Genomic DNA, 23043 nt, shown 5'->3' with positions numbered 1-23043 from the left:
ACTTGCTTTTATTCTCCCAGTTGACTTTTTATATGGAAAACAAGGCTGCAAAAAAGCAGCAAAAGGAAAAAACCCACCTCATTGTCCTGGCAAGCACATGGGTACCTGCCTGTCCCTCCCTTCTCCTGCCCCTCAATAAAAGATGACACACGTCCCCAGCTGCAGCAATGGCTCCTGCTGTGTGCAGAATAACTGTCTCTGTAGCCCCTGCATTGCCATGGAGAGAATCACAAGGTTTCCATTCCCTCACATGGACTCACCAGCGCCCGCATTAAACCAGAGACTTCCCACCGCTCTTTGATAACAGCCAGAAATTAATAAATGAACAGCAGTATTTGACAAACAAACAAAAAACAAAAAAAGCTCACTCGTGTGTTTTCAGAAAGAATTAGCACAGCTGTATTATCAGAGCCTGTGACCAGCCCATGGTTCCCTCCCGTTCCCTACAGTGAGGGGCTGCAGCCTTGATTATGTCTGTACCTTCCAGCCATTGGCAAGGCCTCAGCATTGCCCTAAGGCTTTAATTAACCCCGATTAGAGATAAACAGAGCCCTTCTGGTTGTGAAAAAGAGGAGAGAACAGGCAGTACCTCCAGCTTATCAGTGAACTAAGTAAACCACAAACTGTTTTTACCTTTCTCTTCTTGCTCCTTATTTATCAATCACCAGCTGCATCCAGCACTCCTTAATATCAAATCACAGAAACATCAGTGAAGGGCTGGGTACCATCTCAAGAGTCATTTAGGGAGTTGATCTCAGCAGCCTGGTAAGCTTACAAAGATTACCCTCCGGCAAATGTTTGTCTAATGCATTGTCTAAAAAGTAAAAAAAAAAAAGGAATTCGATTCCACAACTCTCTCCTGCAGTCTGCCTCAGTGCTGACATCTGCAGCCTCCTATAAATAACCACACTAAACTTCTGCCCCAAAAGAAGCCAATTCCTTCTTCACTGGCACGAAGAACAACAGGCAACTTGTCTTCTATGCAACATCCTTTTACACACTGGATAACTTCTAGCATGTCTCCTCTCACCCCTTCCTAGATCAAATCAGTTCCGTCAAACTTCTACAAATTTCCTGCTCCTATCATTCACTTCCATGACTATCTCTAGTTTTCAATTTATTCATAGATGTTTGTAAACTGACATGTCCAGAGCTGCATACAGAGCTACAGCTGAAGACAGAATAAACAGCTCTCACTGGCAGAAGTTTCATCAACACACCCCACAATGATATTTACATTTATTTTTCTTAAGCAGAGTCACAATAAGTCCTGCTTCCTAATATCATACAGGCCGTGTGCATAAGAGAAAGTCACTGTCAAAAGTCAGCCAATAGACAGATATCTATCATATTTCAAATTTTCTTACAGCCACTATGGTCTTACAAATTCATGTAAATAAACAACCATGTAACAGACATGAAAATGGAAGTACCGTGCCCACCCCCCACCTCCCCCTTTTTAAGATACTAGAGAATCTATTTGAACTACCATTCGCAAATCATTTTGATTTTCCTCCCCACACCAGGCAGAAACTGCTCTAGTTCAGGGACAAAATACCAGATCTTGCAGCCACCTGTGCTGAGTGGGCAGCAAAACCTATAAGCAAGGGGACAGCCAGCTGGGACAAAAGTTCTGGTAGCTACCTCACCATAACCAACCCAGATGTGGAGATCCCCTTTGCTTCTCTCCCCTCATGGTACATCACACCTCCCCATATTTTGGCCACACCAAGCATCCCATATGTTGTCGTAGCAATTCTCCTTCCTAACTTCAGTACTCAGCCTTCACTATTTCCTGATGATCTTTTTGAACACTGAGAAATACCCTATAACTTTTGTCCCTACCTAAACTCAAACTCTGTAACTCATTTTCATCTACTACAACCAGTTGTGCTAAACAGCTCCTCGCTTCCACTGATCTGAAGCGATATCACTGAACACTGATAATGCTAAGATAATACAAGTAACACTGAAGCCTCACACAAATTACATTCTTTGTGAAAATCTCTCTCATCCCAGAGACTCACACCATTTTACATTAAAACTCTTTATAGTTGTAAGGCTGCTGTTTTCTTTTCTCCTCCTTTTTTGTTGCAATGCCCAGAAACAAGTAAACTGGAAGTTGTTTTATGTCCCAGAAAAAACTGCATCATGAACAACAGCATCCCAGGGGAAGAAGAATCAAATGGTATACACCCAGAGAACAGTAAACAGAAACCTTGGAATGTATTTAGATTCATTCCTTCTCATCATTTAGTCACTGGTTTCATAAGAGCACCAAATTGCTTTTGCCAATAAGGTAGTTCCGTAAGTTAGCAGCAAGAGAAGCTGACGCTGTAGTTTATAGCTGTCAGTAACAGAATCCAAAACAAATTTGGAAAAAAATGAAGCAAGTGGCTGTTTATCAGCATTGTAGCTATTACTTGGTTCCCAAAGAACCAGTGATGGAGGTGGGGGACAAAACTCAAAAGCTTGTTCTACTGAACCACTGAACTGAATTTTGCAGAACTGCACAAACTACTACAACCAGTGTGTGTTCAGCACCCAGCAGGTGCTTTTCGTTTGCCTCCATCAAGACGAGTATATTCGTGTGTTCAGTTAGCACAAGGATCCTCCTTCCAGTTCATTCAGATTTTTTTTTTCTCTTCTTTAAAGGTCAACTTTCTTTAAAACACACTGGCACAAATTAATTCTCCTCTCCAGAGATCCCATCCTTTCACAGGGGTTAGCAATGGAGAGAGGGGCACGAAGGGAAATACTTTGTGTGAAAGAGAGACACACATGTGGGATGAGAAACCTGGGCTTGTGATGGTTGCTGGTATCATGGAAGATCTTTAGCTGAGGGCTGCCCTAAACAGATGGAATAAGACACCAGAGCCAAAAAAATTATGTTTTTTTTCCTTTTTCCCCCCTTTTTTTCTGCTTGAAGACCTAAAAATGGAGCAATATCCACGGGTCAAAAGGCTGAGGGCTCCTTAGCTCAACATCTTGAGTCACCATCCCTGGACGTGTTTAAGGGACGTTTATATGTGGTACTGAGAGATATGGTGTAGGGGAGGACTTTGTAGAGTAGGGTAGATGGTTGGACTCGATGATCCCAAGGGTCTCTTCCAACCTGAATGATTCTATGATTCTATGTATGGTTTAGTGTATGTAGATGATGACTCATCTGACCGTTCTTGAAGATGACAGTGGTTTGCTCTTGTCCCAGAACGTACAGTTGCTATTTTATCAATCAGGTTTGCGATTTGCTGCTGTAGAGAAGAGACCAGAAATGTACGGGGATAGATGGGCAGAGAAGATACACTTGGGTATGCTAGAGAGCCCGAGAACATCTTCCTGACCCGGCTGTCCATCCGCTTTCCCCATCCTTCCGCCCAGACTGGCAGTAGGAGGCAGCATTGACTCTGACAGCAGCAGCTCCGCGCCGCAAAGTAGTTGGGAGCCAGCTTCATTCTTCTGTCATTATATAAGCAAGATGACACTGTTCTCTAATCCAGCCAAAGCTGATAAGTACCATCAACCTGTCACTTCCTACATTTCAAATTCTAACGCTGCAGCATCAAAGAGTTTTTACATTTCGATTTCTTTTGCTGGCAGCGGTCGGTAGCCTCTCATTCTCCCACGGTGTTCTAATGCAGCATTTGCACACCGGGGTTACTCCCAGCCTGAATAGCAGGTCATCCCCTACTCACTGAGCTCATCTGCGGCCCATGTGCTAGGCAATTTAGATCCAATCAGCCCTTATTTAGCTCAAGAGTAATGAGCAGCATAGTGACACAGACTTAAGCCTGACCCTCAGGACACTGCTCATCAAGCAGTAAAACTGTGACAAAATCATTCATCTTCCACCCGCTGGCAAGAAATAATACTCGCACTCACTGTATTACTTTTTCAAGATATAGGGAAAAAAAAAAAGTCCTGAATTTTCATGATGTGAGACATTAATTTGCAGAAAGCTGAATTCCCTTAAACCCCCCTGTTGCTATGAGCTCACCAGGGGGAAATAGGCCTTAGGAGACTGAAATGGAATAAAGAAAATTGCTTCAGCTTTCTTTTCATTTTAAATAAGCCTTAAATCTGACAAGAGATATCCTAAAGAGAGAAGAAATATATATCTTGTAAGGTAACGAAGAAACAATCAAAATTAAGAGATTAGAAGGCTACTTGCATATAACGGTTTTATTGGCAAAAGTATTTCTTTGTTTAACATCCACAACAAAAAAGATATTCCATATGAGAAGCCATTCTCACACCTCGTGTGAAGAATAAAAGAAGGAAAACTGGGAGGAAAGTTAATTTGGGGAGAGCAGTTTCAGAAGTGAGACACTTCCATTAGAAAACAAATCTGTGCTTTGCGTCCTTCAGGGAGCACATATTTCTCTAAACAACTGCAGGGTCCCGAGCAGCAGGTTCTCAGTACACCTGGATAAGATTTTACTCTCTTTTTTTTGGTGGATTTACTTTTTTCACAACAGTAAGTCTTGTACTGCTGTCAGGTAGGGCACAGAAAGCTTATGTGGATTAATTTCTGGTAGATAAAATGAATACAATGGATGAAACACAGAACAGCGTTTCAACCTGCAGCACGGGGGACTGAGCTGTGTACCTTCACGATTGATGGCTGAATACTAGACTTGAGTTTCTTTAGCTTTGGGTGTCTACCAAGACTGGCTTCGTTTGGGCATCAACAATCAGAAGGTCCTTTGGCAGTTTGGTTTTTTTGTTTCGGTTTGTTCTTAAAGTGATTCTAGAATAGAACAGAATTTTTCAGTTGGAAGGGACCTACAATAATCATCTAATCCAACTGCCTGACCAAAAGCTAAAGTCCAAATGCCTTTTAAACACTGACAGGCTCAGGGCATTGACCACCACTCTGGGAAGCCTGTTCCAATGTCTGACCACCCTCTCGAAGAAATGACTCCTAATGTCCAGTCTAAGCTTCCCCAGGTTTAGGCTCAGCACCGTCCTCCACGTGTCCCCTCCTCAGGAAGTTGTAGAGAGCAATGGGGCTGTCCCTCAGCCTCCTTTCCTGCAAACTAGACAAGCCCAAAGTCCTCAGCTGCACCTCACAGGACATTCCTTCCAGCCCTTTCACCAGCTTTGTTGCCTTCCTTCTAAGGCAGACGCTCTCTATTACATTTTAAACGCCAATATGAAATTGATTTGAATCAATTATTCGGCTCTCACGTGGCTGCCTCAAGAAAAAAAAGACAGCAAGAAGTGGAAGTGAGTATTCTTGCAAACCTGAACCAGTGCTAGCCATACACAGGAACTTTCCATAAGCAAAGTATTAGGTACACAGCTCCAGTGCACACTGATTTAATTCCTTTGTACAGTAACACTCTGAGAGCAGAGGATACACAATCAAAACGCATGTCACTTTTAGCTAGTCATCTCTGAAGATCAGAATACAAGGGGCAAAAGTATAAGCCTCATTATTTTATACCAAAGAAAATAATCTCAAATCTCACATAAAGGAGGAGAAAGAGAAAGGAAATAGAGTTTAATTTCCAGAGCCACACCTTAAGGCAATAACTGTAGCTAAGACCCCATCCAGTATTCCAAGAGAACATGGTGACAGGCTATTTTTAAGGATTTGGACACAGCAAACCTCTCAAAATGCTGTTATATTCTGAAGCTATGCTTGCTTCCCGTGCTCCAAAGCATTTAGAGACTCGATTTTCTTTACACTCATCCAAATATCAGCTTTACTAATGGAATAACTGAACTTAAAAAAAAAATCCCTAAAAATACTTGAAACGATAGATGAAGTTAGCACTTTGCGGCCTCCTTGCTCCCCAACCATAAGATCTGTGTTGCAAAGTCAAAAAGGAAGGACTTATTTCCTTTTTCCACAAAGGTAAACAAAGTTCATCACAACTTTTAATGACTTCCTACGGTCATTCATTAAGTCTGGGAGATCTTAGTGCCCAAATGACTCGGGGTTCAGTGGTTTAGTCACAGAGTTGCCCTCTGTGGCTTATCAAGACATCACAGCTGGTAGCTCTAAATATACTCATGGAATGGGATGGGATGGGCAAGAGAAAACTCATGCTCTTCCAAACTCTTCTGGATACAGTTTTCAGAAGTTCAACATCAGAAAATACATTTTACAAAGACTAACACTAAAACCCTGAGGGTGAAAAAGAAGGAGGGAGGGGGGAGACCTTTCTATTCTCCTCCTGAGCTTATCTGCTGACTTACACAGTAAGAGAGAAGGGGAGAGAGGCTTCTGTTGGTCTCGGAAAGCTTCCCACAGGCTGTTTTGATGGCAAGTATAACGTAAAAAAAATTACAAATGACTATACATTTCCATAGCAAAGATAGACTGGATAATCCATTCCTATCGTGATTTCTCTCACAACCTCAAGGCTAGACACACTCTAACAGACAGAAACATCTAGTTCTGCTGTTATCCATGGCCCAATTACTGAAGTTACTATTAATTAGAAACAGGTTTACCTGATTAGTATTCCTGTACAGCTTATGAAATTTACACACTGAAATTTTCAGTAACTTTTCATGTCCTTCAGCACTGGCAGAACAGTACAAACAGGCATAAAGACGCAAGAATTGTTTTCACAATAAAATTACCATTTAGTATGTTATTAGGTTTGTGGAACTTCTCATTTCTCCTACGGGAATCAGTAGACAGTCTCCCTGAAACTAGGCAGAGATGTCTGGAGTACAGCAGTGATTTTACACCTGCGCATGGAAGTGCATTTAATAATCCTTTAACTCAGGGCTAATACACTACGAAACCCAAATGCCAGGATGATGATAATGAGAGAAAGCTCGTGTCAGAGCAATACCTGATTACAATAAGAGACATTTTAACATGTTTCAAGCCCTTCTTTTAAGAATAACATAGTGCAATGCTGGAACCTACTGTTTCCAGGCACTCAGCAGATTTCTCTTTATCAATTTTTACAGCAAATTCTGCCAAATCCATTAAATGCCTGTATTTTTATTAACCTAGGGTTCCTTTTTGTGTCACAAGGCACTCAGATGACAGGTAGCGCTAGAGATTTGGAACAACTGAAAACACACATGGGCAAGCATCCTGCCCTTTAAGAACAATGGGGTGGCCTGTGTTACCATTAAGAAGAATTAAAAAAAATAATAAAAGTCAAGATTCCAAACCACTGCTTAAAAACAGAAACAAAAAATAAAGGAAAAACTTATGTCTGAGCTAGGAGCTGAATGCTCCAAGTAAACACAGGAAAGAAGTATATTGCATTTTTATTTTGGGGCATTTCTTGATTGTTTACTGTTTATTTTACATATGTTTTTAAAAAGGAGACTGTATTAAAATACAATCTTACACTTCATGCTGAATCTCACTATGAAGATCAAATACTTGGAAGTGCCAACAAGTAGCATCTTGTTTCCAATTATCCACTCACTACATATCAAAAAATGAGTTCTCCTGCCAAGTCATAGTTCTATTTAAATATATTGACACCAAAATAATAATACTGAAATTTTTTTTTTAAAAAATGGTTAAAAAAAAAGCTATTTAAAACAGTCTAAGCATAGGTAAACACAACAATCAAAAGCTACCAGTACTTTTCTAGCAGACAAGAACAATACAAGAAAAACCTAGAAAGGGTTATTTAAAAACACAGTAGTGCAAAAATGGTGAAGGTGGGGGTCTCTTTTCAGATGCCTTTTAAGAAAAAAAGAAAGGAAGAAAACAAGTGCACTTTCAAAACCTTGTATGCCAAGTTTTAGCCCAGAGCAAGTTTTCGCTGCTATGTTCCAAACCCTTGAAAATAAAGGTTTATAATGGAAATGCTGACAGACCCTTAACCATAGCAGCATGAATAGCTATAATTAAGGAAGAGCTTTTGGCTACACCTCACTCTGCAAATGAAAGATTGCCATTTTTACAGTATCGTCAAATAAAAGCAACGAGGAAACCTGGAATGCGATTTTAACTATTGAACAAGATATGTTAAAGGGGACCGCTAAAACTATTTGACATTTTAAGCTTTAAATACTGAGGCATTTAGTTAACGTAACCAAGTCAGTATTTTCATAATGCTACTTAATCAGCAATAAAGAATGCTCCTGTGAGCCATCATCTGGGGTTAGCAGAAAGTGGCACACGAAGTTATTATTTCCTAACAGCCTAGAGGGAACCGCTTTTCTCTTTAATCAGTGATCTCACTTCCTTCCTACCTGTAAATTCCCTGTCATACAGTTATAAAATTATTAGAGTGCAGCATACAGAAAAATTACATTTCTGAAAGGCCTGCTATCTTCTATCTGCCTGGATTTTAAAAACAGGAGACAGAACGGCATTGAACCATTTTCTGAGTTTGCAGACAGAACAGGCCTAATCCCTCTGGTTAAGCCAATAACAGTTTAACATACAGTTGGCACAAAGTCATCCAAATCTTTTTCTTTTTTTTTTTTTTTCAGTGAGTCTGTTGAAGTAGGAGAGAGAACCAGTAACATTTTCCTGTTCCATACATCCTGAAGATCAAAGTGTTTTATAAACATTAAGGAATTAAGCCTTCTCTGTGGATGGGATAAACAGGTCGGTAACAGTAACTGCACATATAAACACGGGAGCTGAAATAAAGCACTGTTAAAAACATGGCTCTAATAATCTCTCTCAATTAGTATTAGAGCATGTTGGTAATTCAAGTATTTCAGCAGACCTGCTTTTTGTAAGAAAAGGTATGAATAATGTCCTGTACCTTGTCTGTGGTGACCCCAAAAGCCTGTAATCAACTTCTGCGCCCTCCTCTCTGTGTTACAAGAGAACCCACATAACCCCCAGTTCTGGAAAGCTTCAAAATAATGCCAAGTTATGAAATAGGCAACTTTTTCACTGGTCTCAAATTTCTTCCCATTTCATCTTTAAAAACAACACAACAAATGCTGTGTATTCGCTAATAGAGAAAACGTCAAAGTATTTTTGAAGTCCTCAATTTATTCCAGTAAATACATTCAGTTGAACCGAAATAATAAATAATAAATCAACTAAACTTAGTTTTGTGCTTCATCTTTTTTCAAAAGACTGCCTGAAAAACAGTTGTCTTTGGATGTATAAGTTATTGACAGCTGCAGTCAAACTACTAGACAATAACAAAGAACCTAGTTAAAGAGAGATCTTGCATTTGGGCCTCACTATTCCTATTATGCACTCTTCCACAGCTCTTCCCACATATTTCAGTCTTGCACATTTGAAGTAATGGCAGATCAATAGCTGCTTCTTAATATCTTATATATAAAAAAAAAGCAGCAGTTTGGGCTTCAAACTGGAGGACTACCTCTGAAAGGCATCAGTAGACAGAAATATACTTATTGAAGGGCACTGTGGATGTTGAAAACTGAACTGGTACATCAAAGCAAAACTGCTTGAAAGTGGTAAAAATATAATTTCCGTCTTCCCTGTTGAACCCCAGACAAGTATTTAAATCCCCATAACTGTTTTATTTGACTGCAACCTTGGTGAAAGAGGAAAAATAGAGTCTGAAAAATAGAAGATTCACTGAAGAAAAAAAAAATCTAAACCAAAATCTTCTACTTAAGTAATTTAGTACCGATAATAATTTTGTAGTTTCCTGCACCAAAAGAGAGATAGTATTGTCTGAAATAGTAGCAGCTGGATGACTTTCTACAGAGCCACTAATTCATAACAAAATATCAGGGATGTCAAACCTAATGTCTTGAAACAGTAAGGAAACATTTCTAAGATTCTAAATGCAGTGAGGTATTGGTGGATTTTGAAATCTAACATTTCATTCACTGTCCTCCATAGACTTCTCTTCCCTTTTACTTTATTTCAGTAAGAAATTAGTATGAGCTGCAGTTTAACCCTAAATACAAAACCAACATGCCAGTCTATATCCTCCATTTAACTAAATAACTTACCGAAGTCTGGCTAGAACAACCTGAAGAAAATTTAGGACCATGCTCAGTTCAGCTCCTCGACAAGCAGGCAGCAGCATAGTAAAACCATCGTTTAGCAACTTCTCCTCAGAAAGGCTCAAGTAGCAGCTGGTCTCAAACACTGCTTGGACACCATCGATGTAGGTTGAAAGTAGAGTCCACAGATCTTGTTTCTGCGTGTAGTCATTTTTGGTTACTAAAAACTCTTTTGCCTTCTCCCGGAAAGCATTTGAGAGTTTCTCAGCTAGGACACTAATGTCCATGTTTTTCTCAACGTAAATCAAAAGGAAAGCAAAATGACCTCTCCAGATGAGAGCTCTCTGAGACTTGGTGATGGAGGATGGAGTCAGGAAATCCAAAAGATCCAACACTCGACTCACTATATCTTCTGTCTCCGCAACAATTGCTAGCATGAGGAACAGATTAAAAAAGTTCTGCAGCCCCACTTCTGTCAGCTCCTGCATTCTTCTCCGATGGAACTTGGAATAAATTCTACATTAAAAAAACAAACAAAAAACCCATGAAAGAGAGTTTCTTGAGGTATGTAATTTTCTATCTGGTTCATACACTAAAATTGTATTTTGTTATACTTTAAATTTACAGTTATCCTCTTCCAATAACCCGTGCATTTTAAATTTCCTCTTTTCCCTCATCTCCTCTACTCTTTTGACTACTGGAACAGTAGAACTTCTGTTCCCAATACAAGGTACACGTAAGGAGTTTCCAACCCCAGAACAGCCTAACCCTTCTCCCTTATCTATCCTCTACTACAAAGCTGAGCACAATGTTATGAGCAGACTATTTTGTCCATGATGGGCATCCTCCACACCAAGATCTGGATCAGATCTGGACTCTTAAATAAACATCACCATTGCTACAAGAGAGGAGTAAGATGAAAATGGCTTGCTTCGCTTCTTGATTTGTGTGTTTAAAACCTTGGGTATGCCCTTCACCTTCAATTTTAAGTAAGTTCCACATACAGTAGCTAAACATCCATAAATGCTGTTTTCCTATTCTGTCACCTGGAAAAATAGTTGAAAATGGTGCTGAGGTTATCAAATTTAGCCACCAAAAATTACAGCAAATCCAATTAATGTTGTTTAGTAGTAAATTACTACTGACAGGCATTTACGTTCTTCATGCATCAATTAATGCTTGGTTAGCTGCTGAAAACAGAGTTCATCCCAAAATCATAGCTGTAGGCTGTTAAATTTTGCTACTTGTGTAATTGATTTATTCGAGGTAGAAACGATGAATACTGGTTGAGCAGAGCGACCCAGTGTGTGTTGTGTGTTATTATTCCCCCTCTTAAATTAGGGCAAGGAACAGGTTATAATAGCACAAAAATGTAAGTTGTTTTGAGTAAAAACAGAGCAGACTAATTAAAATTACTAACTAAAGCAAGACATTGATTGAGCATCCAAAACCATATTTGTTTCTATGTAGTTGTAGTAATTTTTAAACTCAAACTTTACTGACTGTAACAACTTATGGAACCTAGATAGACTTTAGATCTATTTTCCCATTTTGATGGGCAAGATAACCCTTCTTTCTTGGTAGAAACATACCACATTTCTTTGTAAGATGTGCGACACATGTTCATTTTTAATATATGTATTACTTGCATACAAAAGGTTTTCATTAATATTTAAAACTTTAATAATTTTGTTAATACTTACTAAAATACGTTTAAAAATCGAAACAAAAAACAGAAAACTAATTTTAAGTCTTTTATATCCAATGAAAGAAAAATTGAGAACGTTAGCACCTCTAATGATCAGTGCAATCTTATTACTATAATACAATTTTTAAGGATTCGTTAAGTATATAAAACATCAGGATTTTGATTTAGACTATATCTATTTTATGGATTTTCATATCATGACTCACCATACCTCCTAATTTGTATGTTTCAAAATTAAATGAAAAATTAAAACTCTCACAAAAAAAAAGTATTGTGAGACATTTTAGAAACCACGAAAAAGAAAATGGAAATATAAATGAAATTGCAGGTCTAGCAAGAGCCAGTCTGCATATTCTTAGACAACACATGGCTTACATACAGCTCAATTTCTGTGCCTTAATTATATTGTCTCTCTGGCAATAGGGTTGTACCACTGCACAGGTTGCCAGCGTACCAAATTCCTGGCCTGTGGGACAAAGTAAACCATCAACAGCTACGATTGCCAAGGCGATTCTTGGACCCAGCTCTTGTACCCCATCACAGCCTCAGCTGGCAGCAGAAACTTCAGGGACCAACTGTCTTCTTCAAATTAGAAATCGCCCTGGATCCCTCATCCACTGTACTTTCTTGTGAGCACAGTCCCCCCGCTCGCTTTGGTGTGTGGCTGGAAGGGCAGGCAGCCTGGCTGACTAGATAACGTAAGACAAACTAAACAGTGGCCATACCGTCCTTTAATTTGTTTCCAAGGATGCACGCCACCGTTCTCTGCCTCTTCTTTCATCATGTGTGCCAAAATGCTGAGAAAAATGAAGTAGCTGTTGCTGGAGTTGTAGAGGGCAGGGATCTCCTGGTCACAACAGCAACTTTTCACCAACTCCAGCATTGACAAAGAAGTTTTACTAACATTTGCCAGACCCTTCAGACCAAGCCAAGGAATGGTAAAGGAACTGTTCTAGAAGAAAAGATGAGATGTAACAATAAATGTTAATATTCCAAAGGCAATAAGATGCAATCCTTCACACACAAAAAAGGACGTGTTCCTACCACAACTCAAAAACTGGAAGTGCATTGTAACTATGTGCAAAGTGTTTTTGCAAGATCTTAAAACCAGTAGTACTGATGGAAAATAAGAGTAAAGATATATTACAATGTGTTCTATTGTGACATCATGTAATGGACCATAACATATATTCAAACATAATTTCTTAAATAAACATTGCAAACTTGGGGATACTGCCACTGACCAGTCAGTTGTACAGAAATGTAGCAATCCAGCTTGGCTAGAAAAGAATCAGAATTTACGTCTAAAAATCAAGGACTGTCCACCCGCAACTCTATATCTTTATATATTCACCTACTTACCAGGTTCTTGCTGTAATAATCCCAGAGTATGGTGACAATAGATAGGTTCAAGTCCCAGAAACCACACAAAGTCAAACAGCACTGGAGATGCATTCGTAGGTGTTCCTCTAACACACCAGTCTTGAAAAGGGAATAAAAAGTTTATTGTGGGAGGGCAGCATCACCTTATCTACACATAAACTTAATACTAGCAGATTATTAAGAATAATTTCCTAATATAAAAATTATTTTTCTAATATAATTTTTTTTAGAATATATATTTCTAATGTAATTTCCTAATATAAAAATTATGTCAAGTAAATGCATCTGCTGATACAAGCGATGAACTAGAAGATAAAAGCTGACAATTACATCCTGCAATCCAGCCAATATAATAGTTTATCATGGACCATTTCAGGCATACACAGAGTTGTAGACAAATTAACGTAACAGTCAACTCAATACTGTGAGACTAACTTGAAACATGACTACCTGGTACAGAACCTCACAAAACAGAAGGAAAGTAAAACTACCCGAGAGCTCACATTTCTCTTTATAGGGTTCCAAAGAGGAGGATCTTTTCTTTCTAAATCGTGTTCCTTCTCAAACCTCTGCAACATGGCCATACTGCTACTGTTCCAACAATTTTAAACCAGGGGCAAATAATTCTCTGAAGACCAGGGAAAAAAAAAAATGCACAAAACTCTCCCCACGCCACACTACGTTTTTTGTATTCATCAGTTCCAAATTTTGCACACAAAAGGAAGAAGAGTAATAAGAAAGAAAATAGGAAATTCCAAACAATTGGAACACAGTGAAGCATTCGGGTTATAATTGTGGGATACTGAAAAAGGGATTCATCTCATCCAGCTTTTGATTTCAGCAAAACTGGACTCATGCTGGAGCTAGAATATTAGGAGCCCCATGCTCAGACTGAAATCACATGGTTAATCCAGCCTGTTTTAGAAATCTCCTTTAGGATGATAAGCCTTGGAAGGGCTTTATTGTCTCTGCTGCCTATAAAACTGGCTTAACGGACCAGCTTGTGCGTAGTTGTAGTAAGGGAAGATTTTTTACACATGTAAGTCTGACACATCTCTGGGACAGCAGCAAACTTGCTTTGCTACAAGAGAAACCCCTGACCTACTTCTAGCTTTCAAACACCTCTACATGCTATACAGGCCTGGAATGTCTAACTGCATAAATTAAGCTAAAGAGGAATAAAAGGGTAAGTAAAATAAAACATTTACAGGACTCGAAATCATAGCACCAGAAAGGGGAATGAAGGAAACCATGTTTCAGATCAATATTGGGAAGTTATTCCCTTCAGTTCCAACTACAGTGCTAAATCCTGAATTATGACACAAGGTCACCCAGCTCAGAAAACCCTTAAATAAATAATAAAAAAAACCCCACACAAACACTGATGCCAGATGATGGAAAAAGATAACATTAAACTGTGTTGGATTTTGTTGGGGGTTTTTGTTTGTTTGTTTGGTGGGGGGTGTTTGTTTGTTATTATTTTAAAATAGTCTTTCATTAAGTACCTGTTACTGGAAGAGCATGTCTCCTGCTCTCACCCACAACGCTACTTCTTATGGCTTAGCACATCCCAGAGCTGGCTTTTTCCCCTGTTTTCAATGCTACACAAAGGAGTTATAACTCATTAACTTATCTCTACCTGGCTATACATTCAACGTGGAAAACGTTATTTACTACATTTTATCAGAAGACCGTCATCTACAATCATCTACAATAATTTCTAATCACGTCTGCCTTCTCATAAACAATTAATGTAGGGCATTATGGCTTCTAAAGCGGTACAGTTCTAAAACAACTTGAAAATTGAAAAGGTTTTGTTCAATTGTCATAGAAAATAATATATTCAAGACATTATATATAACAACATATGAAAAACACTGAAATGGAAAAGAAACTCTTCCAGAGAGACTCATTAAAAGATGTACAGAATAATAGTTTAAATATAATAAAAAAGCCTACAAATGAAAGGTGATCCTCAATGATATATGAATCCACAATTATATATGACATAAGTGTAACTATTAAATCAGTAGTCTTCCCAAAATAACAACCTTATACAAAAAAACAAGGGACAGAACCACAGCCGTTTTCAACAGCTGCAGATTTTTTTCATGAATAAAAGCAAGAGTCTTGATATAAGACAAGAAACTGCAGATGAACATATTTATTTCTCAAGAGAGATCTACACAGTTACGAAAGATGAAAAAAAAAAAACCACACCACCAACCAACCAACCAAAGTCACACCAAACGAAAGCACACACCAAAATGCACACCCTGTAGAAGAGGATGCTTAGACTTAAAACTGTAATTTGTGTATAGGATTATGTTTAGGATCTAATTCAACAAACAATGACTGCTTCAGTTAAATTAATTCGACAATAAACATGGCATTGTGAGCAGCTTCAATTTCAACCATTATTTACCTGTCTAATAATAGTTTTCAAACAGTTTCCAAAACCAAGACAGTACTGAAGGCTTTACCGCAAATTTAATATGAAAGAGTTCTCCAGACTTCAAATATCCCTGGGATTAATGGATTCTCTCATTGCTCTTTTGCTTAAAATGGTCTCCTGCACTGCTGGAAATACTATCAGAACTCTTGAGGTAGTCAGCTTTTAATTTATCGCAGAAGGGAGGAACACCAGATACTATCAAAATGATAGTACTATCTAAACACAACATTTTTCTCTTATGACCTCCTACTGTAGTAGCAAAATTGGTTTCCTAGAACTCCAACAAATACTTCTGTATCTCTTTTAGAGTAGAATTAAACAAAAAATATAGTGAAGGTATAACAAAAATCAAGGCAAAATTGAAACAACACAAAGCATTTATTTTCTAAAATGAGAGAAGGCTAATAAGACAGACTGCTATTAGTTCTTACAAACAGAAAAGCTTTTGATTCTCACTTACAGTAAAACTTTGTAAACATAAATTCATCTTATACTGACAATCCATAAATTTAGTCAGTTTGATGTTGCTTAGCATACAAATACAGCTATGTTAATATTCCTAGTACGACAATTTTCATTTTGTAGTACAAATAGAATTGTAAACCAGCTCTACTTTTATCATTGGCCCAGTAAAAGAAATCCAAATTACAGAAGAAATAGGGAATACCTCATGTAACCACTTCCCCATAAGTATCCTTTTTTGTGATACAGATGGGAGATCTTTCACAGAAGCAATTGTCTTCAACTCTATCCATTAAGAATGATAAAATAAGAGCAGTTTCTGGCTGAGAAACTCACCAGTCTGTCAAATGATTTAAGCTGAGAGGATATATTGAGGGAAGCAGCACTCTACACCTGCCCAGGTATCCATTATTGCTTGTCTTTATTTACAGCTCACAAATTTTTGCTTCCCATCTCCATTGGTCCCCAAACCTGAATAGCACCTTCACATCTTTTCCTTGTTCAGAAGCAGGCTGACTGTAACCTTACGGAGAAGGAGTTCCTACCTGGAGACAGGGCACTGCAGCACCTTCTGCCATCTCCACCTGAACATGGGACACCTTTCTCAGCAAGTCTTTATCACCCCCAAAACAGGCATATGCATTACAAATATACGATCTGCACCTTTTTCAGATGCTTTTGAACACACAAAACTATACATACTCGATGTCATCTCCATTTCCCCCCTGCCATCCTTTCTACATTCCTGTTCTTCTGAACATGTATAGTCTACAAGCTTTTGAAGTTAGGGAGCAACAAGCACAAGTGAATTTTGAGGTTATAGGGCATATTATGTACTAAACATTATTAGTTTTTAAGCTCCTATATACTTAATAATGAAGTTTTTAACCACCAAATCCTGCCCTCTTCTGCAAATGAGTGATTTAGCACTATCATTTCTTCTAACTTATTTTGCACAGCTATTACTGTGCATCTCTAGGATAGATAACAGAGGGTATATGCTGAAAAGGATGGTTCAGGTAGGATTTACTAACAAACTCAAGCCAAATGTTAGCAGGCAGTATCACCAATACTGTCCTGTTGTTCATTCAAAAAGCAGTATTCTCCCTTTTGCTTTTTCCTGCTTCTCCATGTTCTGTTTCATTACTAACTTCTTGTGGCCACGTGAAGTTGACAGATCAACAGAGGAGGGGGACATGTCTACTGGTAAAAGACAATCTCCTTCCTAAATGCTCTCAAGGTAGCTGGTGTGCATGCACATTTAGGGACTAATCCTCTCCAAGGAGCATTTCCTACAAGCAGCTAACTCCATAATGGAAGAAAAAATAATTAACAAATTCAAAAGAAGTAAACTACATGGCTCCTTAGATGGTTGGTAATAGTTGCAAACATATCCTTGGCAAATGGGGATTTGTTTTAATTCCAACAGTAGTTGCCTTTGGAAGTTAAAACAGATATTTGCCTTATATTACTGTGTCGTGATTCACCATTCAAACCTTCGGAACTTGGCCATCTAGCTGCCCTTCTAAATTGTCCACAATTCAGTACTTTTTTAACAGAAGCATCAAAAAGCTGTGTATGTTATGTATATTGAACTTCAGAGTAACCTTGATGCAAAATAGTAAACATTCACAAGAAAAGAGAAATATTTTGAAGAAAAACAGAATTACAAGTGTCCTCTTACTGTTTCTCAGGTTGCTGACATACACAAGATGCAACACAGGAAGGTGGTTAATAAGCTACTCACAGCTTTTATGCCTCTTATCTCATCTAAAGCTCTCCAGTTTCTCTCACAGAACGGTAAGCATCCAATAAGTGATGCCATCACTGCAGTCTTAACATATATACACGGTGTGTGTATTCAGTTACATACTGTGAAATCATTCAAAAAGAGTTAACTTTGTAAGCTGTAAAACTTCATAAACAAGTGTTAGAGTTTATGCACAGCAGGATTTTTCAACTTTTTAATACCCTATCTATTGTTTCAACTATCCTAACAACTGCAAAAGATCATTTCGTAAAAACTGCAGTTGTAACAATTCTTGTTCCCTGCGCCAGCTTCAACCACAGCTGTTGCTACAGCGTGAGCAAGGCAGCAACAATGAAAAAAAAAAAAAAAGAACTGAGTTCTCTTCTGCTTTCAACAACAGAACTTTGCAGGATTTTTTTAGTTCATCTGAGACTAAATAAAAAAATAAACGTGTTTATTCTTGTCTTCAGCATACAGAAATTACAGAAATTATTTTTATAGGTGTTGCTGATACAGCATTTGCAATTTGTACCATGCAAGTTCAGAACAAATTTATAGAGTTGCAACGTAACATATTTAAAAACGTGATGAACAGCAGCATGTTTAAAAGCATTTTAGAAGGAGGTCAATTCTGACCTCTGGGCCATGAAGCATTGCATTAACAGTTCTGCAGAAAGAAAAATGATAAGGTATGAAATGAGTGCTCAGAAACTAGAACCTTATCAGTAAGAGTTTGATTCAAGCCTGTAAGACAAATTGCTCAGCAAGGCAAGTCACCTTCCTGCTGTGATGAGGATATAGCTGAATTTTCAATGCAACTGACTATCTCCCTCATCATGTCTCCTCAACTTGATGTCCTTACATTCAGTATCTGGTTTACATTTTCTAAGTATCCAGTTCTTATTCTGAATACATCTTGCCTGAGTAGCCATATACCTACCCTTCCAGGATAATTATCTTTTTCCTTTATTTAACAATTTAGCATCAGGCACAACCACTTTAAAGCAAATGTAACTGCTAACAAGAAGGCAACTGTATATTGCCATAGTTCAGCTACGTCAAGGATGTTCATTTACCTGTGATAAAACCACTAGAATTCAAAAACTACACCTGTTAGTTGGATTTCATTTCATGCATGTCTTTTCCTGAAAGAATCCCTGTCACTTTTCTTATTCCTTATTTCTTCCTTTACTCACTTACTTGAGCATCAGTGGATTTTTTAAGGAGTTCTTCCACAAATTTCCAATTGGATTCCTTCTGTTTCTGAAAAATAATGATTAACAACATGAAATTCCTCACAGGACTCATTATGTAGTAACATGAAAATAAGCAGGCAAGAGATTTACAGAAACATTTCATTTCATGAGAGCATATTGTAGTCATCACTGAAAACAGCTTTTTTGTTTTATGACTGTAACTGATATCTGTCCTAAAAATTTGGCTTCAAAACCAAATAAAGAGCCAAAAATAAAGACTATGCAGTTTAAACCGGTTTAAGAGACTCATTTACAATCCCAACCTTCACTTTTAGTAAAGAAGCAAAACATTCAGCCATTTTTGATTAGTACAAGCAGTAAGTATGTCTTACAATTTCCTTCTTTAACATTCTGTGAAAAGGAAGATATAAGGGGTAAGAAGGAGGAAAACTACAAGCTCACCTTGTCTTATTTTTGTTTTCAATGAAAAACAAATACTTCTAACTTATTTTTCTCATGCCAAACACTAAGGATTGCTTTGGCCAGTTCAGGAAGGAGTTGGCCAGATAGTAATGGCCTATACAGATAGAAAAAAAATATAGGGTAGATCAAATATGGCCCATAATTCATATTCTTCGGTTGGGGAAGACAGATGACTATCCATTTGAACCAATGAGACCATGCTAGTGAAGTAAGATTGTTGCATGGCAAATATTAAAAAGGGAAAGAAAAAAATATATTTAGGCAAAGTGGGAAAGGAAAGGGTACAAGGTTTTGCAACGAAGGCTATTTCCCAGGAAAAAAAATAAAAGGCAACCAAGGCAACATACTTACAATTCTAGGAGGTCCAAAAATCCTCTCTTAAGCTCAGTTATGTATATAGCTTGTGTAGGTAACTAGATGCATGAACATAGTACTTTCATCATTGTCCTGCCTTACTCATTCTCTCCACTGTCATAACTGTTAAGCCTTGTAAATTATTCTGTAGATATCTATCCTTTAAATGTCTATATAGAGCTTACAATAAAGAATATCTTACGCTTTTGTAATTGAAATATAACAGCTTTCCAGCAGCAACATCTTTGTGTCCAATCCTCCTCTGCTACTGACTACACTGCTTAATGCTGTGACTTGGTGACAATTCCACACCGAACTCCATAGAGTACCAAGAGAATTGAAGGATGAACTCTTTAAAAAGATGCACTAATACTTATGCAACACAATTTGACTACTTGGTGGCTTTACATTTTTCCACAACAAGAAAAAGAGAATTCTGAGTGACTGCAGACAGTAGCAAGTTGCAGGCTGTAGACAGTTTATGGAACAAATACGAATGAAAGGACAGATCTGTAGAAAGATACACTAAACCTGTGATTTCACGATTAGGAACTTGAACAGTATCAATTAAGGAGTTCCCACTGCTTCCTCCTCCTCCTGCCAGCTGCTCTTCCTGCCCTCACAGCTGTGGCATGCCACTGCTCAGCTGTTCTGATCCTTCTGTTAGTGGGACACAGAGCAGTGAATCTGCCCGGAGCTTTAGGAGAGAAAGAAAGAAAGAATGAAAAAGGGAGGAGGGCCTGACCTTGGTCATAGAATAGGGACACAAACAATTGTGCCAGAACAGCAGAGGGCATATCATGCCTAGGGTGGTAAACAGGACTTTTTAAGCTGTTATTGATGCCAAAGCCTTTGTACCATGAAACCAGAGGTGGCACCCTGGTGAAGGAGGGACCGCTGCATCAACAAGTAGCCAAGGAGTAAAGGCAGCACTTCAATGATGAGTAAAACCCAGCAAGGGCACAATCATCATTCCCAGACAGTTCTGGCTAATATTTAGGTCAGATTTTTGACTGTTGTATTTTAGAGCTTGATGCTATGTGAATACCTACACACTGGAACTGTTCTACTGCAAACTCCAAGTAAAGCTAATCAACTGCTCAATAGCTGAGCTTGTCAGAGATGAGTAGATATTAAGAAAGCTGTGCTACATGGCTATGAGACCCCCAAATGTCTGGATCAGCCTGCTCAGAACATGCTTTTAGCACTCCCATAGTCCAAGGACACATGTTTTAAACAAAAGGTGTTTATTGCCAAAGTTCCCTCAGCTGCAGTATGGGGATCACCTTACAAGATCCTGGAGTAATCTAGGGCACACTCCTGACACCAGCTGGGATCAATGACAAGAGTGCACCCAGGTTCAGCCCAAACTCAGGAAAGAATGACACCAACCACCTGCTGCACTCTTTTTTTTTTTTTTTCCCCTCAATTGTCTCATAGCTTTTAACAGACTTGTTTCATTCAAATCCCACTAAATTTACATCCTAACAGCATTCCCTGCTACACTCACAATATGGCATGGCAACTGTTTACAATCCATCCTTGTCAGATCATGTGTAGAATCTACATCTCTTACTCCAAACCTGCTGGCTTACGACATCCTCCCTCCACCCGCAAAGAGTCCTAAAATCAACAGCACCTGGAGGCCCTACAGTGCATAAAAGTGCTGCTAAACCCAAAAGCTTGAGCTGAGACCCTCTGGGTTCTCAGGGGGAAACTTTTGCAAGGACAAACCTGGAAGAGCCATACTGGGCTTCTCAGCTGAAAGTCCATGTTTGCATACCTTGCCATGTAGTCATTTCAGATTATTCTATCAAAGGCAAGAATTCTTTGCCCCAAGTAATTCTGTCTGTATTTCCCTAGCCCACAGTATATTGAAATTGACCCCTGCAACGTTCAGAAGTAGCAAATTTTCTCATCAGGTCCCATTTGGTTTTTAAATGTACAAATCCTGCTTTTCAGAAGAGTGAAGTGGGACCTGAATGTGGGGTTATGGAAAGAGACATATACTGTACATCCCTAATAACAGAGTCTCTAGGAAACCCGGCCAAAATTTCCCAGTTTAAAAAAATGGTTTCATGTGTATGAAATATATATTCAATATCTCTGATTCATTGCATATTTGAAATTACGTTATATGAGCTAAAGGGGGAAAAATAAAAAGAAGCAAGACTGAAACCTATTTAGAATTTTAAAAGCTTTCATAATAACCTCAAGGCCATGCAGACCACATTAAAAAATTGAAAATCTTCCACAGATGACATAGGCTTAGAGGCAATTTTTGCTACAGAGCACATGAATAACCATCATTATGACACATCACCCTCCCACCTCTGATCACAGTTAATTAAAAGAAAGCATGTGTCATGAAGCTATCGCATCAGATGTTTAACCAACAAAACAGGACTACATTGAGCCCTGACGCAAAAATTTGTATCACGGACTATTTTATTTTCTAACATTGAAAGAATGAGGCTGCAATTCAGGTAGGGGAGGGGGGCAGACCTAAAGAAATGGTTACCATCAACTGTCTAGACGGATTACATTTTTGTGGTGTGTGAAAAGGCGCTGTTCTTACTGACAGATTTTTTGTAAGAACCCATGGCATTTAAGAGAACAGGGATCCCCGGACAAACAACAAACTCACAGCCACGCTCAGAGAAATGCAAACTTCGAACATAAAGATGACCAGAAACGTCATGCATAGGGTGGCCTCATGATTTACAAATCTAGACTTGGTAATTCTCTTCTCTCAGGTGGGCTCTAAGGAAAAAATATTATTATTTAATCTTGGGCTAGTCACTTCCTGTCACTGTGTCTCAGGTTCCTGCTTCAATATAAGAACAACAGGAATCCTTTTTTCCATTCTATGTCTGTTTGGCTTATTTAAATAATATAGTTCCTGGGGCAAAAAATAATCTCTCACAAGGCTAAATACATAGTACGTATCAGCATGAAAGAGAGGAAAAAAAATCCAATGATCAAAGTAAACAGTATCACTGCATTTTGATTAGGGCGTAAAATATAAGAAACCCAGGATAAATGTCTGCTTCATACTAGTTTCTGTATTCGACCTGGGAATAACCTTTTCTCTCCATCTAAGTTTCTCTAATAAGCAGGGAGTGCAGTAATTTTACCTTCCCAGTGTCCCTCTGAAATACAATACAGACTGTGGTCCTCCCCCACTGCTGTAGTAACAGGGCAAGCAAGGGAAGCTCGAGGCAACCTTCAGCACAGCCATCAGATGTGGTCTGCAGTTTTACAATGTGTAAGAAGTTGCTTCATTTTGCCGTGGTATTATTAGAAAAGACCGAACCACATGATAATGAGCAGCCTGCCAAGGGATCCTAAAGGATCTATCAACCCA

At 38.5% G+C, this 23043-nt stretch overlaps 1 protein-coding gene across 1 annotated transcript in view; it reads right to left on the bottom strand.

Moving 5' to 3' along the window:
• MMS22L (MMS22 like, DNA repair protein) overlaps positions 1–23043 on the bottom strand; it is a 91317-nt gene that overhangs the window by 44303 nt on the left and 23971 nt on the right. The window contains exons 12-15 of the mRNA XM_014964442.1: positions 18844–18906; positions 12956–13075; positions 12319–12545; positions 9892–10401 (exon numbers count right to left, since the gene is read on the bottom strand). Coding sequence (XP_014819928.1) covers positions 9892–10401; positions 12319–12545; positions 12956–13075; positions 18844–18906 — 920 coding nt within the window. The remainder of the gene's footprint in view (positions 1–9891; positions 10402–12318; positions 12546–12955; positions 13076–18843; positions 18907–23043) is intronic.

The sequence above is a fragment of the Calidris pugnax genome, unplaced genomic scaffold (genome assembly GCF_001431845.1).
Source record: "Calidris pugnax isolate Ruff unplaced genomic scaffold, ASM143184v1 scaffold219, whole genome shotgun sequence".
In the NCBI taxonomy this organism is placed as follows: Eukaryota; Metazoa; Chordata; class Aves; order Charadriiformes; family Scolopacidae; genus Calidris; species Calidris pugnax.
The sequence above is the reverse complement of the archived record's forward strand: the minus strand, read 5'-3'. Positions and strand labels throughout refer to the sequence as shown.